This window comes from Stegastes partitus, unplaced genomic scaffold, assembly GCF_000690725.1.
Source record: "Stegastes partitus isolate 25-593 unplaced genomic scaffold, Stegastes_partitus-1.0.2 Scaffold420, whole genome shotgun sequence".
NCBI classification, from domain to species: domain Eukaryota; kingdom Metazoa; phylum Chordata; class Actinopteri; family Pomacentridae; genus Stegastes; species Stegastes partitus.
The window spans coordinates 138,810-157,807 of NW_007578151.1; the positions used below are offsets into that span (position 1 = coordinate 138,810).

The following is an 18,998-nucleotide window of genomic DNA, read 5'->3' on the forward strand; positions in this document are numbered from 1 at the left end:
GGCGCAGCTGGAGGGCAGGGACACGGTGCGGACGTAGCTGTTGAGGGTGGCGGGTTTGCTCAGCTTGATCAGCATGATGTCGTTGTCCAGGTTGTAGCTGCTGTAGCGGGGGTGACGGATGACCTTAGCAGAGCTGATGAACTGCTCGGTGCCCTCATTGACAGCAATGTTGTGCTCACCAAGACGCAGCTGGACGCGGCTGCAGAGAGAAGCATGACGGTTAAAATGCATTTAATGCTCATTTCCATTTGCACTGACAGGATCAGCATCTAATTCAAAAATTAAAGTGTGTTGAAGGAAGAAAAAAATGCCACACTGAACTAATGAACGTGGCCACACTGTAAAATGGGAAGTTTTTTCTTAAAAAATGTTGAACAAATTCTTTGAACAAATTACTGTGATTTTACAGATTTTCACAGTTTTGTTTGTTTTCTTTTCCCCAGATAATAAGCAGTAAACACGGATCAATTTACATGTTGACTGTAAAAAAAAACCTAAAAAACAGGCCGATACTGTGACATGCTTCTTTTACGATGTGCGATCATAAAATTTGACTGTATCTAAATATGTAACAAACACCATTATTTTACCAACGTTTGTCATATTTGCATTAAAAATTAGGTACATTACATTTTGAAAAACAGTGAATACTTTTAAGTGCTATTATACAGATTGTCCCTGATTTGTTTCAGTACCGATGAAGTCTGATACAATAAAAGAAAAAAAAATAAAATTTACGTGTGTACTGTGACAAAACTGTACATAATGACTGCAAAATCTGTATTTATACAAATTGTAATACGTTCTTTATCCAAGTGTGGCCATAAAACATTGTTTTACCATATTTACATTGGGAAAAAATATGACTTTGAAGATATTTGCTGTTATTTTCAAAACATTTTCGCAGATTTTCAATTTTTTTTCTTCAGCATATGTATGTATGTTTCTTCATCTAGTCCTAGTATTCCTGTTTTCAGATGAATCTAATGTCTGTTCTCTGCACTTACGACTTGTAGCAGTGAGCAGCAGACACCACCCAGGAGCTGGAGATCAGGGAGCCTCCACAGAAGTGGTAGCCAGAGTTCAGAGAGACCTGGTAGGGCACAGAGTTCTTCCTGCACTCATAGCCTCCAACGATCTTGTCGTCCTCAATGGGAGCGGCATCTGATGGATCATGTTTATGAGCACTTTTAAGTTTTGCAGGATTTTCATTTTCAAATAAGCAGTGTTGAAGTCTTCAGTACTGCAGTATCATTGCTCATATTGAAGCAAGACTCATACTCACATGCCACTGCGAACAGAGCCAAAAGAATGAAAGCCTTCATGGTGGTTCCTGTGTGAGCCTCGGTGCCAGTTCAGCTCCACTGCAGCTCCTTTTAAACCCACACTGTCCCTCTGCTATCTGATTGGCCAAGGACACCTATTTCATTTTCTCCCCTTTATCTTGTACAGTGTGTGAAAACATCTGTGGGACAAGAGCCAAGTGATGATGTGGTTTTTTTCACACATGCCACATGTGCAAGTCTAAACCTTTAAGCACAGCAAGTCACATTTTCTTTATGTAGAAATGTTGTAGTTACACTATTCAGCTTAAATTGTGTGAGACTCTTTTTGCTGTTGTTCCAACCAAAAATACAAAAAAGTGTTTCTCTCAATAGGTTACTGAAGACGCACTACAGAGACAGTTGAACAATACCAGATTTCGTACGTCACGTAAACACGAATGTGTTTTGACATATATTTTAAAAGTTTGACTGATTTTCCATGATGAAGTAATGTTTGTGTCAGAAAACAAAAAAAAATGTGATTAAAATGTTCATAATTTCACCCCTTTTTTTCCCCTCTGAGACTTAATATTCTATTTTTTAATCCAACAAAGTTTGGTCTTTATCAAAAGATGCTGTGTGTAAATGAAAATGTAATTACCTCTTTGTTGTTTGCTTTCAAATTCTATGTAATAAAATAAAGCAGCAGCTGGGTGAATTAAAGATGGAGAAGAAAAATGAGTCAAGAAGTTGGATGGCAAGTTACTGAGAAGCAATAGAGTTTGCTGTCATAAATATGTAGTTACTGTCTTTGTAGGGCAACATAGTGATTTATTGTTTTGACAGCTTTGCTATACAACCAAAAATGAAGACCTAAGGTTTCCTCTGAACACATACACAGCTAGCTAAAGCAAGAGAGGGCTGCATTAGGTCCTGCTAGCTGCTGTGATAACTTTTCTGTATTTTTGGTTGGAACAACAGCAAAAAGAGTCTCACACAATCTAAGCTGAATAGTGTAACTACAACATTTCTACATAAATAAAGAAAATGTGACTTAATTGTGCTTAAAGCTTTAGGCTTGCACATGTGGCATGTGTGAAAAAAACCACATCATCACTTGGCCCTTGTCCCACAGATGTGTTTTCACACACTGTACAAGATAAAGGGGAGAAAATGGAAAAAATGAAATAGGTGTCCTTGGCCAATCAGATAGCAGAGGGACAGTGTGGGTTTAAAAGGAGCTGCAGTGGAGCTGAACTGGCACCGAGGCTCACACAGGAACCACCATGAAGGCTTTCATTCTTCTGGCTCTGTTCGCAGTGGCATGTGAGTATGAGTCTTGCTTCAATATGAGCAATGATACTGCAGTACTGAAGACTTCAACGCTGCTTATTTGAAAATGAAAATCCTGCAAAACTTAAAAGCTCTCATAAACATGATCCATCAGATGCCGCTCCCATTGAGGACGACAAGATCGTTGGAGGCTATGAGTGCAGGAAGAACTCTGTGCCCTACCAGGTCTCTCTGAACTCTGGCTACCACTTCTGTGGAGGCTCCCTGATCTCCAGCTCCTGGGTGGTGTCTGCTGCTCACTGCTACAAGTCGTGAGTGCAGAGAACAGACATAAGATTCATCTGAAAACAGGAATACTAGGATTAGATGAAGAAACATACATACATATGCTGAAGAAAAAAAAGTGAAAATCTGCGAAAATGTTTTGAAAATAACAGCAAATATCTGCAAAGTCATATTTTTTCCCAAACGAAAAAAGGGAAAAAAAAGGTTTACGGCCAAAACTGGAAAAAAAAACGAATAAAAATTGGAAAAAAAAAAAATTTGCAAGCAATAAGGAAAAGTTTGGCAAAAGAAAAAACGAAAATTAATATGTTTTTCTTTTATTGTATCAGACTTCATCGGTACTGAAACAAATCAGGGACAATCTGTATAATAGCACTTAAAAGTATTCACTGTTTTTCAAAATGTAATGTACAGAATTTTGAATGCAAATATGACAAACGTTGGTAAAATAATGGTGTTTGTTATATATTTAGATACAGTCAAATTTTATGATCGCACATCGTAAAAGAAGCATGTTACAGTATCGGCCTGTTTTTTAGGGTTTTTTTTACAGTCAACATGTAAATTGATCCGTGTTTACTGCTTATTATCTGGGGAAAAAGAAAACAAACAAAACTGTGAAAATCTGTAAAATCACAGTAATTTGTTCAAAGAATTTGTTCAACATTTTTTAAGAAAAAACTTCCCATTTTACAGTGTGGCCACGTTCATTAGTTCAGTGTGGCATTTCTTTCTTCCTTCAACACACTTTAACTTTTGAATTAGACGCTGATCCTGTCAGTACAAATGGAAATGAGCATTAAATGCATTTTAACCGTCATGCCTCTCTCTGCAGCCGCGTCCAGCTGCGTCTTGGTGAGCACAACATTGCTGTCAATGAGGGCACCGAGCAGTTCATCAGCTCTGCTAAGGTCATCCGTCACCCCCGCTACAGCAGCTACAACCTGGACAACGACATCATGCTGATCAAGCTGAGCAAACCCGCCACCCTCAACAGCTACGTCCGCACCGTGTCCCTGCCCTCCAGCTGCGCCAGCTCCGGCACCCGCTGTCTGATCTCTGGATGGGGCAACATGAGCACCTCTGGAAGTCAGTGCAACGATAAATACTGGAATCTGGAAAATACTTTGGTGCAGGATGTGGTGGTAGCAATATTTACATGTATTCTTTGTATTTTCTAGGCAACTACCCTGATCGTCTGAGATGCCTGGATGCCCCCATCCTGAGCGACAGCAGCTGCAGGTCCTCCTACCCTGGACAGATCACCTCCAACATGTTCTGTGCTGGATTCCTGGAGGGAGGCAAGGACTCCTGCCAGGTATGACAACAAGCTACTGCTTCTAAAAGTGGACAAACCAAACTTCACAACTCTGTACTAACACCTTGTCTTTCCTCTGTCAGGGTGACTCTGGTGGCCCCGTGGTGTGCAATGGTCAGCTGCAGGGTGTGGTGTCCTGGGGTTACGGATGCGCTCAGAGGAACAAGCCTGGAGTGTACGCCAAGGTCTGCAACTACAACTCCTGGATCCGCAGCACCATGTCCTCCAACTAAATGGGCAGCGTGTCCCCTGTTTTAAATTCATGAAAATTGTCCATTAAAACAGCAACGATGCAGAGCCCAACATCACAGTACACACTGTGAAGTTGAGTGAAATAAATGTATTTTCTATAATATTTCTTTTACTTTGTGGCAATTTTTCCATTATTATCTTAAGCTCACACTTACAGCACATTTTAAAGTAAATCATGACAAAAAGAGGGTTTAAGAAGCAAAGTGTGTTTTCACATTGCATTGATGCAACATCCAAGTAGTGACAACAGAGGTGTTGTTTTACTTTTTTTACCGATATACATCTACCTGTGTATGTGTTCATTTTGATTGAATGAATGAATAGTTTATTTTCGTTGCATTTTGAAGTTACAACACAATAAAACGATTGTTTAGCAAAGCTGTCAAAAGAATAGAATAGAAAACTGTCCGGCAAAGACAGCAACTGCATGCTTATGCCATAGACAGACAGCTGACTACATGGCTATCGTCAGAGAGGCCTGTAGCAAGTCAAGCTAACTTCTGAGATAGCTGCGGCGAGCCAACGCTAAAACACATAATAAGGGGAAATCACTGAGTAAGCTTAGCTTTACTTTGATTTTAACTTTGATATGTGTCCTAAAGGAGCTATTTCCACCATAAATTGATGCAGAAAAAACATTAACTGAATTCAACACAAATTCAAATTTAACTGTTGGCCATGCTAAAGAAAATTAGCGTTAGTTTGATTTCAAGTTTGTCTGTGTCCCAGTACTATTGCTACTTATTCTAAAACAAATATCATAAATTAATGTACAGATAAAGATATTTTAGTACGCGATTTAAAAACAATGGTACCTTAACCACCAATCACATGAAATTCTTAAGTCAAAAAGTTGCATGGCAAGCTACTGAGAGCTGCTAAGCTAGCTGCCAGTAGCAAATACTAGCTGCCTTTTTTTCTTCTCAATCATTAACTCACCAAGCTGCTGCTTTATTTAATTATATAGAGTACTAATGTGAACAACAAAAATGTTGTTTCATTTTGATTTACACATCATAAGAGGAAATCACTGAGTAAACTAAGCTTTAGTTTTAGCATTGATTAGCTGCAGCTATCTGAGCAGCTAGCTCGACTTGATGCAGGCCTCTCTTGCTTTAACTATGTAGTTAGCTGTCTTTCTAAGGCATAGACATGTAGTTACTGTGTTTGTAGGGTAATATAGTGGTTTATTAGTTCAACAGCTTTGCTAAACAACCATTTTATTATGTTGTGACTTTAAAACTCAGACATAAGGTGCCCTCTAAACACATACGCAGCTAGCTAAAGAAAGAAAGGGCTGTTTCAGGGCAAGTTAGCTGCTGAGATAGCTACAGCCAGTCAAAGCTAAAACTAACGCTAAGCTTTGTCAGTACATAATTAAAAAAAAAAAAAAAAAGCAGCAGCAAGGTGAGATAATTCGGGTGACCATATGTTGATTACTGAAAACCAGGACCCTAGGCCCAGCAATGAGATACTCAATTGATACTTGGAAGTTTACTCAAAGATGCATTATAATTTCAATACATGTAAAGTATGTCTCCTCCAGGACCATAGACTGTATAAAAGATGGACGTAGCAACCGGCCCCGAAAAATGAAGCCAACCCGGAAGTGTCAAAAACCTGCAGTGTCACTGCGTCCGCTAGTCCTGGCTCCACAAAGCCCTGGCTCCCATAGAAATGAATTGGAAAAGAAGTGATCACAGATCAGGACATACCGCATTCCTACAGCTCAGGATTTTTTGTTTATTAGTTTTCATGGTCAAGTCCAGAGATCAGGTTCCCAATCTGAAAATAAATCAATACTGAATTTTTAAAAAATCATCAACATGTTGCGGGGCAAGGTGCGTGGCTGGCTTGATTGACAGTCGGGAGCGACCATACAGACGAAGCGAGCAGAAGGCGGTAAATGTGGGCGGGCAGAGAGGGCCCGCCTCTCAATCCATCTGACCAATCGCTGCTCCTATGGCTCCGCCCCCCCCCCTGACGATTTTTGCGTCACTGGCTCCAAAAATCCAAGATGTCAACCAGGAAGTAGCAAAACCCTGGCTTCATTTTCTCAGTGCAGAAACCAACGGGTGACGTCACGGTAGCTACGTCCATCTTTTATACAGTCTGTGTCCAGGACAGGACCAGGACATTTTCATCACTTTATAAAAAAACCACCAGGACAGGATGTGAAAACAGGACATGTCCTGGGAAAAAAAGGACGTTTGGTCATCCTAAGTTAATGATAGAGGGGGAAAAAAGCAGCTAAATTCTTTCAGTAACTTGCCATCTTTTTTGACTCAGGAAGTTCATGTGATGTGGTGGCTGAGGTAGGGTTGATTTTAAATCTCATATTTAAATATTTTTAGTTGAACATGAATGTATTACATTAGCTTCAGAATAAGTAGCAAATAGTACTGGGACACAAAAAAAGTTTAAATCAAAGTAAAGCTAAGTTTACTCAGTGATTTCCCCTTATTCTGTGTTTTAGCGTTGACTCGCCGCAGCTATCTGAGCAACTAGCTTGACTTGATACAGGCCTCTCTGACATTAGCTATGTAGTCAGCTGTCTATCTATGGCATAAACATGTAGTTACTGTCTTTGCCGGGCAATATTCTATTCTATTCTTTTGACAGCTTTGCAAAAACAATCATTTTATTATGTTGTTACTTCAAAATGAAAACCTCTGTTTCCCCCTTAACACATAAGCTGGTAGATGTATATGGCTAAAAAGGAGTCTCCCCCCCAACACCAACCCAAAAAACACCTTTATTGTTCCTGTGATTGGATGCAATGGAACACACGCTGTGCTTCTCCACCTCCCCCCAAAATTAACTCTACGATCCTATTCCTGCACTCACGCATTTGGCTTGAAACCTGTTTTGTCATGATTTACTGTATAAGTGTGCAATGAGTATCATCTTCAGATAATAATAGAAGAACAGCAGAGACATAAATGACTTATTGTTTGAAATAATTTTATTTCACTCAACTTCACAGTGTGTACTGTGGTACTGGGCTCTGTATCATTGATGCTTTAATGGACAATTTTCATGAACTTAATACAGGGGACACACTGCACATTTAGTTGGAGGACATGGTGCTGCTGATCCAGGAGTTGTACTTGCAGACCTTGGCGTAGACTCCAGGCAGGTTCCTCTGAGCGCATCCGTAACCCCAGGACACCACACCCTGCAGCTGACCGTTGCACACCACGGGGCCACCAGAGTCACCCTGAGGCAGTGAAAAGACAAAGTGAGGTTGAGTGGAAGAGTTGTGAAGTTTGGTTTGTCCACTTTTAGAAGCAATAGCTTGTTGTCATACCTGGCAGGAGTCCTTGCCTCCCTCCAGGAATCCAGCACAGAACATGTTGGAGGTGATCTGTCCAGGGTAGGAGGAAGTACAGCTGCTGTCGCTCAGGATGGGGGCATTCAGGCACATCAGACGATCAGGGTAGTTGCCTAGAAAATACAAAGAAATATTGCTACCACCTCATCCTGCTCCAAGGTATTTTTCCAGATATGTTTTCAGTGTTTAACTGACTTCCAGAGGCGCTCATGTTGCCCCATCCAGAGATCAGACAGTTGGTGCCGGCGCCGGCGCAGCTGGAGGGCAGGGACACGGTGCGGACGTAGCTGTTGAGGGTGGCGGGTTTGCTCAGCTTGATCAGCATGATGTCGTTGTCCAGGGTGTAGCTGTTGTAGCGGGAGTGACGGATGACCTTAGAAGAGTCGATGAACTGCTCGGTGCCCTCATTGACAGCAATGTTGTGCTCACCAAGACGCACCTGGATGCGACTGCAGAGAGAGGCATGACGGTTAAAATGCATTTAATGCCCAATTTAATTTGTACTGACAGGATCAGTGTGATATAATTAAGGTGATACAAAAACAGTTTGAACCAAAAAAAAACTGTTTCCCTCTCAGTGTTGACTTTATGTATCAGAAATGAGCCAGTTTGACAGCTGTCTAATGGTGTCAGTTGATTCTAGTGTCCGTTCTCTGCACTCACGACTGGTAGCAATGAGCAGCAGACACCACCCAGGAGCTGGAGATCAGGGAGCCTCCACAGAAGTGGTAGCCAACGTTCAGAGAGGCCTGGTAGGGCACAGAGTTCTTCCTGCACTCATAGCCTCCAACGATCTTGTCGTCCTCGATGGGAGCGGCATCTGACGGATTCACATCATGTTTGTAAGAGCATTTAAGTTTTTACAGGATAGTCATTTAAAAATAAGCAATGTTAAAATATTTAGCATTGCAGTATCTTTGCTTATAATAAAGCAAGACTCATACTCACATGCCACTGCGAACAGAGCCAAAAGAATGAAAGCCTTCATGGTGGTTCCGGTGTGAGCCTCGGTGCCAGTTCAGCTCCACTGCAGCTCTTTTTATACCCTCTCTGCCCCTCTGCTATCTGATTGGCATTTATTGGTATGCTCTCACTGACCAACCTGTGGGAAAACACATCTGTGTAGCAAAGGCTGGCATATTGATAATGTGTATTTTAATCCCACAATCAGTCGTGTACACCGCGTTTATGGAAAATCTGAGTTCATGGATGTGTTTTAAGTAATTGCAGAAGTTTAATCATGTTGCATTTTAGATTTTCTAATCATCTGTTTGTCTTCAAAAGCAATGAACTACATTACTACTGTTCCCTCCTTGTAATCTTGTGCAAAAATACCATAATGTGATTTTAAAAACACACATACAGCTTTATATAAACAATGTTACCTGTACTTCACATATGACATTTACTTACATTACCTACTTTGTTTTTGTAGATCAAAACTGGCAAGACAAGACTACTTAGTAAAAGAAAAGGATTTATTAACACTGTATTTCACTTTTTTTTGTTAAATTACAGATACAGACTAGTAAAGTCACATGAAAGCAATTTTCTTTTATTCCCCAAAAACAGGCAAAAACTGTAAACAATGTCCACTTCAAATATCTGTATTTTTTACAAATGGTGATTTGTTTGACTGTAAAATTACACTGCATGACTGTATTTAAATCTACTTAAAAGATTACTTCATATATATTTGAACAAACTAATATTCCCAATAAGAACTAAATAGTGGTAAATCATTCTTCAACTGTTATTTTCCAGATTTTCTCTGTTTTGTTAAACAGATGATATCTATTAAAATAACTGATATATAAAATAAAATGATATTAATTTACATGTTGAATGTAGAAAAGAAATGAACCAAAACTGTACATAACACCCACATCAAAAATCTGTATAATGACCCATAGTTATTTATTCGTTTACAATATGTGACCATAAAATTGCAGTTTTATTGTATTTACATCATCTAAAAAAAAATTAAAAATGAAATAAATCACTATTTTATCCATATTTGGACATCACAGTATTTCATTGTTGTGGGGGTTTTTTTTGGTCAAATTGCAAACTGTGTATTTTAATGCAGTCTATTTAACTGTAAAATAACTACTTGTAATGATCACACATGATCTCTTAATATATTACATACTACTTTCATATTTTCCTAATTTCTCTATTTTTGAGGGGAAGGAATATATGCTGTCAGATATTTCTTCGATTTATTTGTAATGCTTGTTTTAATAAGTGTTTTTGTTTTGTATTTGTCTATTACTTTCTTCCTGCACTCATAGCCTCCAACAATCTTGTCATCCTCAGTGGGAGCAGCATCTGAGAGATAAAGTTCAAGAGCTTAAACCTCCTCCTGAAACTATCAAATATGGAAAACTGACAACAAACGCTTGCATGCTGCAGCAAAGGGGGTGAAGAAAATGAAGTACTTCATACTTCTTACTGAACCAATACACAGCAGCAGCAGCAGATGTCGCAGGTTTCTGAAGCTTGAAATAAACTCTCAAACTCAACAGCTCTTTATCTAATTCTCTCTCTGAGGTGTTTTTCCAGGCACAATGCTCAGTGATTAAACATTATCCAACCTGGGAAACAGCAGCATGTTCAAAGATAAAAGCACAGTTTTCTATGAATCCATGAATCACTTATAAATGACTACCTAATAGGAACAAAGAGATCAGTGAAGTTGTAAGAGAAACAGGTAAGTCATTTGTTATTTCTACGATTTCAGTAAGGTTGTTTATATATATTGAATTAATTTCGGTTGAATTCAAGCAACTGCCGTGATGTCAGACATAAACAGCTGACTGGTCATTGGACGAGTATGCCAAAACGCTGAGCTACAACTTATTATATTTTTGATGTGATGAATTATCATACAGTATGATCTAACTCAAATGTATTGTCTTGCATGTAATTAACTGCACAATGATTTCCCAGATTTTTTAGTTTTTTTTCTCAGTTTTTGAGGTTTATTTTATTACCAGATAAATTTCACAAAACAAACTATTCTATCTGAAGCCAATCTATTTCTTTGGGCTTTTTTCTCCTTACGTTAAATTTCCTGGTGACAAATGTAATATTTTTCCATGTTGAGCTCATCAGGTTCGCTCTGAATGAAGTCTCTGTGGGTTTTGAGTGAAATGAATAATCTGACTTACTTCTTGCTCCTCCAACTTAGAAGAAGCATGAAGTACTTCATTTTCTTTCCACTCTTTGCTGCAACATGTAAGTTTTTGTGGTCAGTTTCTTTAACTTTTATATTTTATTGTTTCAGGAGGGGGTTTAAGCTCTTGAACTTTATCCCACAGATGCTGCTCCCATTGAGAATGGTAGGACTGTTGAAAGCTATGAGTGCAGGAAGAACTCTGTGCCCTACCAGGTCTCTGTGGCGGGTGGCTACCACTTCTGTGGAGGCGCCCTGATCTCCAGGACCTGGGTGCTGTCTGCTGCTTTGTGCCGTTCGGCGTAAGAGCAGAGAACAGACATTAGAATCATCTGACACCATAAGAATATTAGAATTTGATGGAGAAAGATACATACATAGCCACTTTTGTTGGTTCTGACTGGCATTTTTCCCCTTCAACACACTTTTTACTTTTTGAATCAGAAAGAAGTCTGTTTTTTAACTAGAAATATTATTCACCTCAGAACAAATGGAGTTACAATTAAATGTATTTTTGCTCTCATGCCTTTCTCAGCGGCTCCATCCAGGTGCTTCTTGGTGAGCACGACATTGATGTCAATGAGGGCACCGAGCAGTCCATCGACGCTGTTAAATTCATCATTCACCCCTACTATAATAGGTACAATGAGGATAACAACATCATGCTGATCAAGCTCAGCCAACCTGTCACCCTCAACAACTACATCCGCACCGTGTCCCTGCCCTCCAGCTGTGCCGTCGCCGGCACCCGCTGTCTGATCTCTGGATGGGGCTCCACCTATGACTCTGAAGGTCAGTACAACACTGAAAACATATCTGGAAAATACTTTGATGCAGGATGGAGTGGTAGCAATATTTTCGTGGATTATTTTTTATTTTATAGACACCACCCATGATCTTCTGAGGTGTCAGGATGCCCCCATCCTGAGCGACAGAAGCTGCAGGTCCTCCTACCCTGGACAGATCACCTCCAACATGTTCTGTGCTGGATCCCTCGAGGGAGACCAGGTCTACGTTCAGGTATGAGAACAAGTCACCATCTCTGCTTGTAAAAGTGGACAAATCAAACTTCAGAACTCCTCTATGTACACCTAGCCTTGTCTTTCTTCTGTCAGGGTTACTCTGGTAGCCCCATCGTATGCAATGGTCAGCTGCAGGGTGTGGTGTGCTGGCTTGGCGGAATAGTCGGGAGCAACGATCCTGGAGTCTACACCAAGGTCTGCAACTACAATTCCTGGATCCGCAACATCATGATCTCCGAATAAATGGAACAAAAGTCACTTCAACCAACATCAGTCTCAAGAAACTATGACAGTAGTTTTGAGTAAATAAATGATCAAGCTAAATCTCTGTCATTCCTTGTTTTGTGCTGTTGGACAAATATACCAATTATAAATCCTTCAGCATGTTGGGAACGAGGAGAAATACTAATCTTCCTTTAGACATGAATACACGATATATTTCAAAACATTCTGAGATCTTTGCAGAAATATGAAAGAGTCCTAAATCTGCTTATCAAAAACATGTAAAACCGCATTTTCCTCCCAATACTGAGAGAACATATCTAGTAAAAATGAAAAAGATATGCAATTGTTTCTGTGTTTTAGCATGTAAAGTACTGATGAGAAAGAGGTAAACATTTGTCCAGTTTGAATTATTTACATTTAGATAAATAGGTATGAAAGAACTCATATGGAATTGTGTTGTAAACAAACGGTGTTGAACAAATCATAATATGTTTTATATTTTTAGATTCTTACATGAGAGAACTGGTATCCATAGCCGCTCTTTGCAGTGATCTGGCTGAGGGGGTTTAGGCCTATGAGGAACAGCAGTGGTGAACGTGCCACATTTGTTGGTGACTTGTGCATTTGGCTTTGAGTTGGCCTCCAGTATTGTTTTCCAGAGCCCCATTAAGTTCTTGATAAAGGCTTTTAGTGTCCTGTTGATATTGTACAACTCCAAGCATCTTAGGATCCATGTGCGTGGCACTGAGTCATAAGCTTTCTGGTCGTCAATCCAGGCCGTACACAGGTTGATCTGTCCGGTCTCGCAGTCTTGGGTGACTGCTCTGTCTACCAGTAGCTGATGCTTGGCTCCTCTGGTATTGCAACCAATTCCCTTCTGGGCGCTGTGCATGTATTGGACCATGTGCCTGTTCATCGTAGCCGCTGTGATGCCTGACAGGAGCTTCCATGTTGTACGGAGGCAGGTTATTGGCTGGTAGTTTGATGAGATCGCACCCTTCTGGGGGTCTTCATGATCAGGAACAGTCACCCTTGGGTTAGCCATTCTGAGGGAATCCCATCTGTCAGCAGTTGATTCATTTGTACTGTTAGGTGGTCGTGGAGTGCAGTTAGCTTCTTTAGCCAGTAGGCGTGGGTCATGTCCAGGCCTGGTGCTGTCCAGCTTTTTATACCTGACACTCTTTTTCGGATGTCTGCAACTGTGATGGTCACTGGTTCCTGTTCTGGGAAATTGCTGTGATCAGCTCTTAGGTCCACTAGTCACTGAGCATCAGTGTTATGTGATGCTTCTTTTTCCCATATGCTCTTCCAGTACCTCTCAGTCTCAGCTCTGGGTAGAACCACATTGTTGCACCACGTTGTTCTCTTATCTCAAGGTTGGTGGACTGATCCTCTGTCCCTCCACAGTCAAAGCATCTTTCGGCAAGACACTGAACCCGAAGTTGCTTCCAATGGGCGAGCAAGCACTTTGCATGGCAGCTCTGTCGCCACTGGTGCATGAATGCGTGTGTGAATGAGAAACACATTGTAGAGTGCTTGGATAGTTTGGTGGAAAACACTCATTTTATTGTCCTTTTTTCAACTTCTTTGTTGTATCTCTTTACTTGGGTAGCCAGTGCTGTGAGTCTCTTGTGCCTCTGGTACAGAAAGCTGGTGGTACTTCCCAGGAAGCCCTTTCTTCCCCACACCTTTCTGAAGCGCTGAGAGTGAACTAACGTCTCTCAGCAACTCCATTATCTTGGCCTCTAGCCTCCTCCTCCACACGGCCATTGTTCTTTGATATTTATGCTGTTCATCTATAGCTGAGCATCCCTAGGATCACTGTTGCTGTGGTGTACATCAGCTGGTTGATCTTGGTGATGGTTGTCGTAGGGATAGTTTGTAGCTTTGGATTTACACCTTCTAGCAGACTTTCAGAGGGTACTTTACTCAGCCACAGTAATCGGCTCCGGAGGTACCAGTTTTCCAACTTGTCCATCATCTTCATTCTCAGGTCCTATGTTAAGGATCTTTGTGCTTATTGGGGCTTGGTACTCAATCTCTGATGCAGGGAGGACGGATGTACCTCCTCTCTGGCCAGTCGTCCTGGCTTGTCCCATTTGCCATAGCATCATTGTTGTACCTTGTCAGTCTGTAGTTGTGAGCAGTTGTCATTTGTGGATGTTGGAATACTTGGCTAGTAGCTGTTTCATGGTTCATGTTTCATGGTTCATTTCACAGTCGGGTTGCTTGTCCGGTAGCATTCCATCAGCTCCAGGTTCTGGTCTCTTGTCCATTTGTGCCTTATTTCAGTAGCTCATTTGCCAGACACACACACTATATATATGTATATATGTATATATATATATACTTTCTGAAATAAGATTGCAAACTGTATTTGCTTATTTTTAGGAGGAAAGCATACTTGGTATGAAATATTTCTCTGATTTATTTGGAATACTTGTGTTTTTGATGTAAGACTTTAGGTCTCTCTACAGCAGGGGTTCTCAACTGGTGGGTTGCGACCCAAAAGTGGGTCGCGGACAGCTGGTCAAAATTAAATAATATATAATGTGCATCTCAGGTTGGAGGGCTGCAGGGTGGCGCAGTTGGTAGCACTGTTGCCTCGCAGCAAGAAGGTTGCCGTCCCGGTGGGGGCACCGGAATCTTTCTCCCCGTGTTGTTTTGTTCCCTTTTTTATTTTGTGCAGTTTTGTACACACAGCTGTCATGGTCCAGTTACTATGCATGGTTATATGCTCTGAAATGCATGTTGCACAGGAAACTATATTGAATATTGAATACTAAATTATAAAAAAAATTGGGTCGCGACTTAATGAACATGGGAAAATGTGGGTCCCAGGGTGAGACCAGTTGAGAACCCCTGCTCTACAGTATTTATGAATATATTATTTGTCACACTAGCAATCCAGAGAAAACATGAAAATATACACCAATCTGCCACAATGTTAAAATCACTGATGGCTAAACATCTAAAATATTAATCATCTCGTTAAAATGCAGCATTTTCGCATACAGTGCACTTATATGTTGTGCACTGCATGTTTTATATTATGAGATGTTTTATCTCTATCTTGGTGTAGAATGTCTCATTTTTTTCCCTTTTTTTTTGATATATTTAGGACTCCGAATTTTTTTCAGTATATCTTGTGTTCGTGTCTAAACTAAGATTTGCAATTTTCCCCATTCCCTTATTGCTGAAGGGTTTAGAATTTGAATCTTTTTCCAACAGCACAAAACAGCAAATGACAGAGACTCAGGTTGATCATTTATTTACTTGAAACTGCTGTCATAGTTTCTTGAGATTGATGTTGGTTGAAGTGACGTCAGATTCATTGATTCATAGTGTCACGGATCCAGGAGTTGTAGTTGCAGACCCTGGTGTAGACTCCAGGCTTCCTCCTCTCAGCACATCCATGACCCCAGGACACCACACCCTGCAGCTGACCATTGCACACCAGGGGGCCACCAGAGTCACCCTGACAGAGGAAAGACAAGGCGAGGTGTGAATAGAGGAGTTTTGAAGTTTGGTTTGTCCACTTTCAGAGGCAGTGGTTTGTTGTCATACCTGGCAGGAGTCCTTGCCTCCCTCCAGGAATCCAGCACAGAACATATTGGAGGTGATATCTCCAGGGTAGGAGGACCTGCAGCTGCTGTCGCTCAGGATGGGGGCATCCAGGCACATCAGACGATCAGGGAGGTCGCCTAGATAATATAAAAGAATACATGTAAATATTGCTACCACTCCATCCTGCACCAAAGTATTTTCCAGATATGTTTTCAGTGTTTAACTGACTTCCAGAGGCGCTCATGTCGCCCCATCCAGAGATCAGACAGCGGGTGCCGGCGACGGCACAGCTGGAGGGCAGGGACACGGTGCGGACGTAGCTGTTCAGGGTGGCGGGTTGGCTGAGCTTGATAAGCATGATGTCGTTGTCCAGGCTGAAGCTGCTGTAGCGGGGGTGACGGATGACCTTAGAAGAGTCGATGAACTGCTCGGTGCTCTCATTGACAGCAATGTCATGCTCACCAAGACGCACCTGGATTGAACTGCAGAGAGAGGCATGAGGGTAAAACTACTTTTAATGGTAATTTCCATTTGTACTGACAGGATCAGTATTACTAATTCGGGTGCAGACTTACTTCTTTCTGATTCAAAAACTAAAAAGTTTGTTGAAGGGGGAAAAAAATGCCAGTCTGAACCAACAAAAGTGGCTGTGTATGTATCTTTCTCCATCAAATTCTAATATTCTTATGGTGTCAGATGAATCTAAAGCCCGTTCTCTGCACTTACAACTTGTAGCAGTGAGCAGCAGATACCACCCAGGACCTGGAGATCAGGGAACCTCCACAGAAGTGGTAGCCAAAGTTCAGAGAGACCTGGTAGGGCACAGAGTTCTTCTTGCACTCATAGCCTCCAACAATCTTGTCGTCCTCAATAGGAGCAGCATCTGAGAAATAAAGTTCAAGAGCTTAAAGCCCCTCCTGAAACAATAAAATAGGGAGTTAAAGAAACTGACTTCAAAAACTTACATGTTGCAGCAAAGAGGGTGAAGAAAATGAAGTACTTCATACTTCTTACTGAGACAATACGCAGCAGCAGCAGATGTCGCAGGTTTCTTGGCTTCAAATAAACAAAACAGAACTTAACAGCTCTTTATCTAATTCTCTCTCTGAGGTGTTTTTCCAGGTACAATGCTCAGTGATTAAATATTATCCAGCCTGGGAAACAGCAGCATGTTCAAAGATAAAAGCACAGTTTTCTATGAATCCATGAATGTCTTATAAATTACTACCTAATAGGGACAAAGAGATCAGTGAAGTTGTAAGAGAAACAGGTAAGTCAGAATCATTTGTTATTTCTCCGATTTCAGTAAGGTTGTTTATATATATTGAATTAATTTCGGTTGAATTCAAGCAACTGCCGTGATGTCAGACATAAACAGCTGACTGGTCATTGGACGAGTATGCCAAAACGCTGAGCTACAACTTATTATATTTTTGATGTCATGAATTATCATACAGTATGATCTAACTCAAATGTATTGTCTTGCATGCAAGTAGCTGCACAATGATTTCCCAGATTTTTTTCTGGAAGAAAATGATTTAAATTATGGGGGAAAATTTTTCTCAGTTTTTGAGGTTTATTTTATTACCAGATAAATTTCACAAAACAAACTATTCTATCTGAAGCCAATCTATTTCTTTGGGCTTTTTTCTCCTTACGTTAAATTTCCTGGTGACAAATGTAATATTTTTTCCATGTTGAGCTCATCAGGTTCGCTCTGAATGAAGTCTCGGTGGGTTTGTGTATATTACAAACACCAGTTTTAAGGAGTGTGTCTGTATGAGGAGAATTCTGGTAATAAAAAAAGAGTGATTCACGGATTAGTGGAAAACTGTGTTGTTGTTTTATTTTATTTATGTATTTATTTTTATCTTTGAACATGCTGCTGTTTCCCAGGTTGGATAATGTTTAATCACTGAGCAGTGCACCCGGAAAAACACCTCAGACAGAGAATTAGATAAAGAGCTGTTGAGTTCTGTTTTGTTTATTTGAAGCCAAGAAACCTGCAACATCTGCTGCTGCTGCGTATTGGTTCAGTAAGAAGTATGAAGTACTTCATTTTCTTCACCCTCTTTGCTGCAACATGTAAGTTTTTGTGATCAGTTTCTTTAATTCCATGTTTCTTGTTTCAGGAGGGGGTTTAAGCTCTTGAACTTTGTCTCACAGATGCTGCTCCCACTGAGAATAACAAGATTGTTGGAGGCTATGAGTGCAGGAAGAACTCTGTGCCCTACCAGGTCTTTGTGGTGGCTGGCTACCGTTTCTGTGGAGGCGCCCTGATCTCCAGGACCTGGGTGGTGACTGCTGCTGAGTGCTACAAGTTGTAAGTGCAGAGAACAGACATTGGAATCATCTTACACTATAAGAATTTTCAGATTTGATGGAACAATGTACATACATAGTGTGACACCTGGAAAGATGTTCATTTTGTTTGTATATATATATATTGTGTATATATTTTCACTTTATTCAGTTGATTATGCAGAAACTTCCAGTTATTTGGTTCAAACATAATTACACCGTCCAGTAGGGGGCAGTATAAAAAGGTGTGCCGTGAAATTACTGCCAGGTAGAAGAAGTCTTGCTCTTTGTTTTGTTGTTGTCTTGTGTGGCTAGAAGTTTGAGCGTGTAAAAAAGGAAGGTGTGTGCCTGTTGTTGCACCGACAGCTTGTTTGTTTTACCAGTCCTGCCAGTGAAGTAATAAAAGTGAACTCATGTTTCTCCACCATACTGTCTTGGTCTAAGAGGTGAAACAATAGCAACTTTTGTTGATATAGACTGGCATTTTTTCACCTTTAACACTTTTGACTTTTTGAATCAGAAAGATGTAAGTCTGTTCTTGAAACAGAACTACTATCCAGGTGCGTCTTGGGGAGCACGACATTGCTACCAATGAGGGCACAGAACGGTTCATCGATGCTGCTTATGTCGTCCGTCACCCCGACTACTTCCGGGACGCCGACATCATGCTGATCAAGCTCAGCCAACCTGTCACCCTCAACAACTACATTCGCACCGTGTCCCTGCCCTCCAGCTGTGCCGTCGCCGGCACCCGCTGTCTGATCTCTGGATGGGGCTCTGAAGGTCAGTACAACACTGAAAACATATCTGGAAAATACTTTGATGCAGGATGGAGTGGTAGCAAAATTTACATGGATTATTTTTTATTTTATAGACAACACCCCTAATCTTCTAAGGTGTCAGGATACCCCCATCCTGAGCGACAGAAGCTGCAGTTCCTTCTACCCTGGACAGATCA

At 40.8% G+C, this 18,998-nt stretch overlaps 6 protein-coding genes across 6 annotated transcripts in view; 3 read left to right on the plus strand and 3 right to left on the minus strand.

Moving 5' to 3' along the window:
* The window catches only part of LOC103360198 (trypsin-3-like), a 1,801-nt gene extending 455 nt beyond the window's left edge, over nt 1–1,346 (minus strand). The window contains exons 1-3 of the mRNA XM_008285880.1: nt 1,286–1,346; nt 1,008–1,164; nt 4–199 (exon numbers count right to left, since the gene is read on the minus strand). Of these exons, the coding sequence (XP_008284102.1) occupies nt 4–199; nt 1,008–1,164; nt 1,286–1,325 (393 nt within the window). The 5' untranslated portion in view covers nt 1,326–1,346. The remainder of the gene's footprint in view (nt 1–3; nt 200–1,007; nt 1,165–1,285) is intronic.
* Nucleotides 1,347–2,551: 1,205 nt separating this feature from the next.
* Nucleotides 2,552–4,465, plus strand: LOC103360186 (trypsin-3). Its single transcript, XM_008285863.1, has 5 exons — nt 2,552–2,591; nt 2,713–2,869; nt 3,679–3,932; nt 4,025–4,161; nt 4,245–4,465. The coding sequence occupies exons 1-5, from the start codon at nt 2,552–2,554 to the stop codon at nt 4,392–4,394; spliced, it is 738 nt and encodes a 245-aa protein (XP_008284085.1). The 3' UTR covers nt 4,395–4,465.
* A 2,891-nt stretch (nt 4,466–7,356) lies between these two features.
* On the minus strand, nt 7,357–8,756 carry LOC103360185 (trypsin-3-like). The gene is made up of 5 exons (XM_008285862.1): nt 8,696–8,756; nt 8,411–8,567; nt 7,943–8,196; nt 7,724–7,860; nt 7,357–7,633 (listed from the first exon to the last, which is right to left on the minus strand). The coding sequence occupies exons 1-5, from the start codon at nt 8,733–8,735 to the stop codon at nt 7,484–7,486; spliced, it is 738 nt and encodes a 245-aa protein (XP_008284084.1). The 5' UTR covers nt 8,736–8,756; the 3' UTR covers nt 7,357–7,483.
* A 2,191-nt stretch (nt 8,757–10,947) lies between these two features.
* Nucleotides 10,948–12,190, plus strand: LOC103360199 (trypsin-3-like). Its single transcript, XM_008285881.1, has 5 exons — nt 10,948–10,987; nt 11,071–11,227; nt 11,461–11,717; nt 11,809–11,945; nt 12,041–12,190. Exons 1-5 carry the CDS (start codon nt 10,948–10,950, stop codon nt 12,188–12,190), a joined length of 741 nt encoding a protein of 246 aa, XP_008284103.1.
* Nucleotides 12,191–15,503: 3,313 nt separating this feature from the next.
* LOC103360200 (trypsin-3-like) lies at nt 15,504–16,744 on the minus strand. Its single transcript, XM_008285882.1, has 5 exons — nt 16,705–16,744; nt 16,466–16,622; nt 15,968–16,221; nt 15,740–15,876; nt 15,504–15,650 (listed from the first exon to the last, which is right to left on the minus strand). The coding sequence occupies exons 1-5, from the start codon at nt 16,742–16,744 to the stop codon at nt 15,504–15,506; spliced, it is 735 nt and encodes a 244-aa protein (XP_008284104.1).
* A 1,040-nt stretch (nt 16,745–17,784) lies between these two features.
* Nucleotides 17,785–18,997, plus strand: LOC103360201 (trypsin-3-like; the record flags this gene model as incomplete). Its single annotated transcript, XM_008285883.1, has 4 exons — nt 17,785–17,824; nt 17,906–18,059; nt 18,588–18,823; nt 18,915–18,997. Coding segments are annotated over exons 1-4 (513 nt in total), but the record flags the coding sequence as incomplete, so codon positions are not given.
* Nucleotide 18,998: the final 1 nt, after the last annotated feature.

Excerpts from the sequence above, each read along its gene's own strand:
- LOC103360185 (XM_008285862.1), bottom strand. The coding sequence starts at position 8,735 with ATGAAGGCTTTCATTCTTTTGGCTCTGTTCGCAGTGGCAT. Across the intron at positions 8,197-8,410 it reads GCTGCTCATTGCTACCAGTC|TCGCATCCAGGTGCGTCTTG; the intron begins GTGAGTGCAGAG and ends CTCTCTCTGCAG. Across the intron at positions 7,634-7,723 it reads GAGGCAAGGACTCCTGCCAG|GGTGACTCTGGTGGCCCCGT; the intron begins GTATGACAACAA and ends TCACTGCCTCAG.
- LOC103360186 (XM_008285863.1), top strand. The coding sequence starts at position 2,552 with ATGAAGGCTTTCATTCTTCTGGCTCTGTTCGCAGTGGCAT. Across the intron at positions 2,870-3,678 it reads GCTGCTCACTGCTACAAGTC|CCGCGTCCAGCTGCGTCTTG; the intron begins GTGAGTGCAGAG and ends CTCTCTCTGCAG. Across the intron at positions 4,162-4,244 it reads GAGGCAAGGACTCCTGCCAG|GGTGACTCTGGTGGCCCCGT; the intron begins GTATGACAACAA and ends TTCCTCTGTCAG.
- LOC103360199 (XM_008285881.1), top strand. The coding sequence starts at position 10,948 with ATGAAGTACTTCATTTTCTTTCCACTCTTTGCTGCAACAT. Across the intron at positions 10,988-11,070 it reads TCCACTCTTTGCTGCAACAT|ATGCTGCTCCCATTGAGAAT; the intron begins GTAAGTTTTTGT and ends TTTATCCCACAG. Across the intron at positions 11,718-11,808 it reads CTCCACCTATGACTCTGAAG|ACACCACCCATGATCTTCTG; the intron begins GTCAGTACAACA and ends TTTATTTTATAG.
- LOC103360200 (XM_008285882.1), bottom strand. The coding sequence starts at position 16,744 with ATGAAGTACTTCATTTTCTTCACCCTCTTTGCTGCAACAT. Across the intron at positions 16,222-16,465 it reads GCTGCTCACTGCTACAAGTT|TTCAATCCAGGTGCGTCTTG; the intron begins GTAAGTGCAGAG and ends CTCTCTCTGCAG. Across the intron at positions 15,877-15,967 it reads CGACATGAGCGCCTCTGGAA|GCGACCTCCCTGATCGTCTG; the intron begins GTCAGTTAAACA and ends TATATTATCTAG.